The following is a 7038-nucleotide window of genomic DNA, read 5'->3' as shown; positions in this document are numbered from 1 at the left end:
GGTGCAACAAATGGGGTCAAATGAAATTATTCCCACTCCACCACTCTCAGTTACATTTGTGTAACTGTTACAGGAAATACTCACACACTCTCAGATTATATTTGTATGTATGCAAATTTCCAAATGAAACAAACGTATTGAATTTCAAAGGAAAATTGCAAAAGAATTTTTCCAAAAACCTAAAGTGACAACTGACTGAGTAAAAATTAAGTACGCGATGTGGATTCGATTACTGTTAACAGCTGTTACAGTCGCTGTTAATGGTACTGTTACTGTCACTGCTACTGTTATTGCTGCTGATACATTCCACAGGGGAAATAATTGCAAAGCAAACAAAAGAAACCAAAGCAAAACAAAACAAAACACGAAACGAAAAATCATAAAAACTGTCGCGAGCTGTTTAGTTGCTCACTTTGGGTTTCCATTTGTCCATCAGCCCAAAGCAGAGACCAGGCAGGCAGCGACGCAGCAGCGCAGTCAACGCCGCAGCTTCTTAGATGGACCAACAACAGCAGCAGCAACAACAACAATAGAAACATAAGCTGGCAGCAACTTCAGTCAATTGCTTTTGCTTTGTTTGTCTGCCAAAATTGTTGGGTTGATTTTGGATTTAGAAAGGAATTCGAGGAAAGGATAAATGGCAGCCCAAGAAATTACTTGATATTTGAAATAGTTGCAATTAGAGAGGCACCCTGTATGGCCCATAACACGATTTGACTAATTTGGCGCCCCTTTAGCATCTCTTTTTGTGCGTTTAAGTTTGGTTTTTAAAATGCGTTCCCTTATCCTCTTCCGCTTCTTTTCTCTGTCTCTCTCTCTCTCTTTCTCTCATCACAGGACGAGGCAACGTCAACATTACCGTTATGATTACAATGACCCCCATGATCCCGGCCAGCATCACAGACGCAGCGACAGTCACAGTCACATTCACAGTCGGAGTCGGAGTCTCAGTCTGTTTGTCATGCCCTTTGTGCAGTTGGCGCTGTTGGCAAATGCTTAGCGGTAAATTTTGCACTGCAAACCCAAAGCGAACCCGAAAGAAGGCTGAAACTGAAGCAGTCAACCAACCATACAACCATACATCCATTCGACCATCCAACCTGCCAACCAGGCATACTCATGCCTCACTTCCTCCCTGGGTTGCTATCTACGGACCCACAAAAGGGAGAGGAGGACGAGGGGAGGGGAGAACTTTGCTCCTCTGTGGGGCAGCAGCAAAAGACCCGCAGTTTAAAGTTCTCTTCCTCATTTTTGATATGCAACGTTTTGCTTTTTGGATGTGGATGTGGATGATGTTGACGGCACATTCAAATATCCACAACACATAACAGATTCCCCGTCTCTTCACCTGCACCTCCCCCTCTAATCTTGAAGAGGAGGCCTGGAACAATGCGGCGTATGATTATTTGACTGGCAATGTGAGGGCAGTTCTCGACCAGTTTGTGGTTAGTTCCATGTGCTGGTCAACTCTTTGTTTCCTCTTTAATGTTTATGTGGAGGAGCGTTCTTCGGGCACACGTAGAATTCCTCGTCGAGTACAGATAAAGCGGAAGTAGCGAGCGGAAGTCGTTCAATTGACAGCGCTGCAATCAGCTTGGCATTTTGAGAGGTCATCAGCCAATAGGAAGAGTAGGAGTAAGAAGTATAAGCCGGTAATCAAACTTAAACGCTGCTTAGACTTTGTCTACAGCCACTCCCAGGAAAGGAGACAGATGCGAGACTTCCACCGTCCTGCTGATTGGCCAAAAGTGTTGACATCGAATTTTTCAACTGACTTTGTTGGAAGTCGAAGTCGGAGCTCGTTTGGTAGCCAGAAGCACTTGTTTCTTTGTTTTTAACGTTTTTAAGGCACATTTTGACTCTGCTGTTGGCCACAGTTTTGATTAATGGTCGAAGCTTAAAGCGTCATGGACAACGCAGCCGGCGGCGACTTTTTTATTTGGCAATTATGTTGTTTAGAGTTCGCACAGATTTCACACCTCGAACATTTTTCATGGAATGGCACACGCCTCCGAAGGCTGCAGCCCACATTGGACAGACAGACAGAGTGATTTCATGTTTCGAGGCTTGTCGGTGACATGGAGCGTCATTAATTCTACTCATCCGCCCTACCGATGGTCGAATCTCAACTGCCACTGTCATTTTTCACCAATTTCTCGGCATTTTCTGACATTTGACAAGTGTTTTCGATTGCTGCAAAAAAGGCGAATAAAGGTGCAGTCAGCCCATGGGCAATGCCTACCTTCAAACCCACATCTTATCAACCAAAAGGGTCCTCCATCAATCTGTCTTCCGCTTTTCCTTTTGCACTTCCGCTAATTTTTATGGAGATGCCAGCAGTTGAGAAATTATTCAAATATGTCTTCAAATATGCCGTAATTTTTGATACGATTCGATTAAGTTTTATATCTTAGAATTGGAGGAATTCGGGCGAAATTAAATTATGAATAAGCTCGTTGACTATAGCTTTTTTTTTTTTTGTTATTACTAGAGTCATTATCTGTTATATTCATCTAAAAGTCACTCCGATAAAAGTGACGCCTTATCTGCCAGCAGACACCAACACAGTAACCACAGCATCTGTGGTGTTTGTGGTGTCGATGGTAATTATACCAAACAATAAGAAAAGCAATTGTCGGATTAAATGAAGCGTTAAACTTGATTTTATGTATAAGCATAAAATATACGTGCATATGTATTTCATGTATTTAGTGTGATTCAATAGTAGAGCAAGCGGAAGTCACGTGTTCGGATTATGCGGGCTTCTTGGCGTACGTGTCCCTGGCGATGAGCCATTGGGTGCCATCATTGGGCAGAGGACTGTTGATGAGTGGCGACAGCCAAGTCCAAAACATACGCTTGCCCAGCACCATTCGCCAATTGGTCCAGAATCCAAAATCGTAGCTGCTATCCCGGAAGGAGTACATGCAACTGCCCCGGCTGACCATGTAGATTTGTAGGCCCAGCTGCGATGCCACAAATACCATGCTGAAGATACTAAGCTTGAGGATGGCTCCATTGATGATAAGCCAGTTGGGATTTGCCTTCACTTCGTCTAGAAACTGGTTAGGATCGAAACCTTCGAAGCGTGCTAGAAATATGAGGGGATCGCTAAAAATCGGCAGACGTACAATAAATACGTAAATGAAGTTATAGAAGCAGGCGACCATGTTGCCCAGGGTTAAGTTGAAGAGAAGGCCAATGAAGTACCGCTGATTGGCATGGCCAATGCAGTTGGCCGTTATGTTGCAGTGATGATCCCGCTTTAGCATGCATGTGTTGCACAGTCGACAGTGCCACGCCCGGGGCGGCACCAACATCTGACAATGGGTGCACAAATGCCAGAGATGCGCCTCAGAGGCAATTGGCTGTTGCCGCTCTTTTGGCACGGTCAAAAAGCTTGTATCCGTGTGCCAACAACATATCATATTGCCAAGGATATTGTGAAGAAAGTAAACGGCCAGGAAACAATTCAGTTTATAGAATTTGCCATCGACATCACACAGCTCCGGTAGTATATAGTACATCTCGTACCACACTACGAATCCCACAATGAATACCAATATTGCTGCCGATATTGGATGCAGCAAGTAGATAATCTTCAGACGATGATGTTGCATGCAACGCAATATGAATGCCTCTGTCACAATGAAGGTATGACGCAACATTCGAAAAAACAATACATGAAATTTAACCATTATTTCTTATAAACAAATGTGTATGTGAGTATTTATGTATTTGATTAAAAAATCTGACTGAATTCTGAGGGTTGATATGATATCATTAAAATGGATTGATAATCGCATCAGGCTGTTCAACAGAAACAAATCCAAATTAAATTTATGTTCCCTCATTTGGAAATGAAAAGCTGCGTATCATCACATTACGAGTTCTTCATAAGATTAGTTTATTGAAAGATGAACATACAAGTTTAAAATCGCTTTTTCAATAAATAAAGTCGATAAGCTAAAGTCAGACAGCATTCTATTGTCTATTATTGCATATATTACTCAATATATGTTATATATGTATGTTTTTCAGACAGATATTTGAAAACGAGTTTGAAGCTAATCGAATCTAAAATAACATTTTTAATTTATGGAAGCAGTTATAAAAAAAATTTAAAATTCTGTCGTTATAAACGCGATTACCAGCATCAACACCTCAACAGCATTTATTTTATAAATCGAATAATTCGTAATTCTTGTCGTAAATTACGAATTCTTACCCATTTTATAACATTTTCAACTATTTAACTTATTATGAAAACATACGTCTAATGGCATATCTCTTGTCAGATTCAAAACTAGGTGAACTGGAGGGAAAACAATGAACCAGAGAACATAATATGCATATATGCAAATGCTTCAACAGTAGAATGGCAGGTGTCTGTTCCATGTGTTATGATTCTGAGTATTTTACTTGTGCTTTTCAAAAGAAACAAATCCCTGTTGGCTTATATATATAGTGTGGTCTACCGAAATTCTGTGAAAATTAAAAAAAAAAATATATATATAAATAAAATATGATAAATTAAACATGTATTTTTATAGCTGCATTAATTAGGAGTCGTTTAAGATATGATTTATTAAAATTAATGAAAAAAAGGCAATGAAACAACGTTAGGTACGACTACTGGGTATAATGAAATGTGCAGTTTGATGTATATATTCAAGTATAAGCATCTGTGTCTGCATACAATATGAGACCAGTTTGAGTCTCGGGGTGAAGGTGACCTAAGGGAGGTAACCGAGCAGAGTGTGCGAACTGACAACGAGTAAGCGATGCCAACACACAATGTTGTCTATTTCGAATCAGTTTTTATGAATTATTAAGATGAGGTATGTATTCAAAATGCGCAGCACACGGGTTTCCATTTGACTTTCCATCCCCTTCGACTTTAACCCATGAGAAGCTCACATTGTTGAGATTTTTACTTGCGTTTTACTCTTGCATAACGTTTGTATTTGCGGGAAGCAGTGAGAGGGGATGGGGATGCGGTAAGCTGCTGGTTGTCCACTTGATGCGTAATGTGTTTGTGCGTTGTTTGCACACACCGGAAGCAAGCAAACAGCCATTTTGGCTGGCGCCTCGCGCGGTGTTCGCTATATCCGACATTCAAGAAGGGCAGCTGACAGTCGGAACTGAGTGGAAAAGTGGCAATGAACGCAATGTTTGTCCACCTGTGGCATTTCTTGGTTTACTTTGAGTTGACTTTTTCCTTCTGCCACTTGCAAGTCATTAGCATTCACTCAAACGCGAGTTGCCAACTGCCATTTGAGCCAACTTTTCGCATAATTGCAGCATTTGCTGCTAGTTTAAGCAAAATCCAGCGACTTTGTCTTTGTTTAATATCATTAGATAGCGAAATGGGAGACGAAAACTGAAAGTTTCACAAGTACACTCCTGTCTTATCAGAGAGTAATTCGAATCTCAGTGTATCTCAATTTCAAGCAATTACCTGGTGAATTTTGCCGCCTGGGGGCCAACTTCTCCTCATGTACTCGTAATTCAGTTTGAAAAATGTTTAAAATTAAATATCAGGCCCACAAAAATGTATAACAGGCGCTTTTGCTGCGTGAGCGGCATTTAAATTAATAAAAAACAAGGATATAAAAAAAATCAGCTGGAGTGTGTGTGTGAACAGCTCCAAACTTTATATACCCTGTAAATAGATAAATTCAGGATGTGAGACAATTGAGTAGACATATAAGAGTTAGCTTTTTATTTTGGTTTTTCTCATTAACATTATTTTTCGACAAAAATATACTTTATAAGTAAGTAACTGTCACTATTTTTGCAGAAGTTTCTTTGGATATTGAAGCCTTAGTTTTGGATACTGAAGCATTTACTCGAAGTTGGATTCTTTAATTTTATAACTGATGGTTGAATGAACTTTTAAAAAGCTTCATTAATTTTTTGAGGCTAAAGACTTCTACATTTTTTTTTTTTCATGAATATGTTACAATAACATATTTGACTAAAATATATCAAGTATAGCAATTTTTTTAAGACATTAAGACAATCAGTGTTGACTCACTTGTAATTGATAATGATATTTTTTTTCATAAAAGTATTACATTATACCATCTTGAATATATTCTAATTTCCAGGGTATGCGAGCACGCCTTTTGAACCCTCACAACACGTGTCTTTTGTTGTCTGCCAGTTTCTGTTATTACTATTATTATTATTATTATTCTTGGCTCAGCTACTTGAGACTGACGGAACTCGGAACGTTAACAATTAGAGTGCAGGTAATGATATAGGTAGATGCAGCTTTAGGCATATTTTGTTTAAATTTACTTTGCCATTTATTCAAGCTAACGACAGTCATTAATTGTTGGCAAAAGGTAACGCCCCGAAGCCTGACCGAGTAGCAGCAGCTGCATGCAACATTTATACGAATCTACGAACGCTTTGCACCTGTTTCTCGATTTATTGTGCCCGACAATTTCAATGAACCATCAAACGGCAATTGAAAGCTGCTCAATACACGACGGCAACGTTGCGTATGAGCGATTTTCTATACCAAACCGTCTGACGTTTGCTTTCGTTGCGACCAAATATGTTGGGCACGCTAAGCATTTGTCACTTGCCAAACAAAATGAACCACCATTTTTGTTTAAAAATTTACCTTCCATACCCAACACATACAATCTCCCCACTTTTCATTTTGTTCTTCTTCTTTTGCTGGGTGCGACATATTTTTGTCGATTCGCGGCATATTCACATTGTGTGCTTGTGTGTCGCATACTCCCCTGTTTCCATTTTTTGTTTTTCATAAATTTTTCATTTTGTTTGTCCGTGTATTGCTCCTTCGACATGTGTTTGACATTTGCATGAGGTGTGTGCCTCGATGGCATAGCTGAGAGAGGCGAATGGGGATGGAGTTAACTGCAGTTGATTGATACCCTTAAATATGAAGTGTATTTTAGGTTTACAAGTGGGTATATTTCATTTGTTATTCATGTTAAGCTGACAGCTCTCAGGAGCTCAATGACTTGGATGAAATCTGATCCGCTTATAAACCTTTTC

At 39.8% G+C, this 7038-nt stretch overlaps 1 protein-coding gene across 1 annotated transcript; it reads right to left on the bottom strand.

Annotated features, from left to right (window-relative positions):
* Positions 1 to 2640: 2640 nt before the first annotated feature.
* Positions 2641 to 3683, bottom strand: LOC117790150 (probable palmitoyltransferase ZDHHC24). The gene has a single exon (XM_034629463.1). The coding sequence runs from the start codon at positions 3666 to 3668 to the stop codon at positions 2754 to 2756; it is 915 nt and encodes a 304-aa protein (XP_034485354.1). The 5' UTR covers positions 3669 to 3683; the 3' UTR covers positions 2641 to 2753.
* Positions 3684 to 7038: the final 3355 nt, after the last annotated feature.

The sequence above is a fragment of the Drosophila innubila genome (genome assembly GCF_004354385.1).
Source record: "Drosophila innubila isolate TH190305 chromosome 3R unlocalized genomic scaffold, UK_Dinn_1.0 2_E_3R, whole genome shotgun sequence".
NCBI lineage: Eukaryota > Metazoa > Arthropoda > Insecta > Diptera > Drosophilidae > Drosophila > Drosophila innubila.
This window is presented reverse-complemented; position numbering and strand designations above follow the sequence as displayed.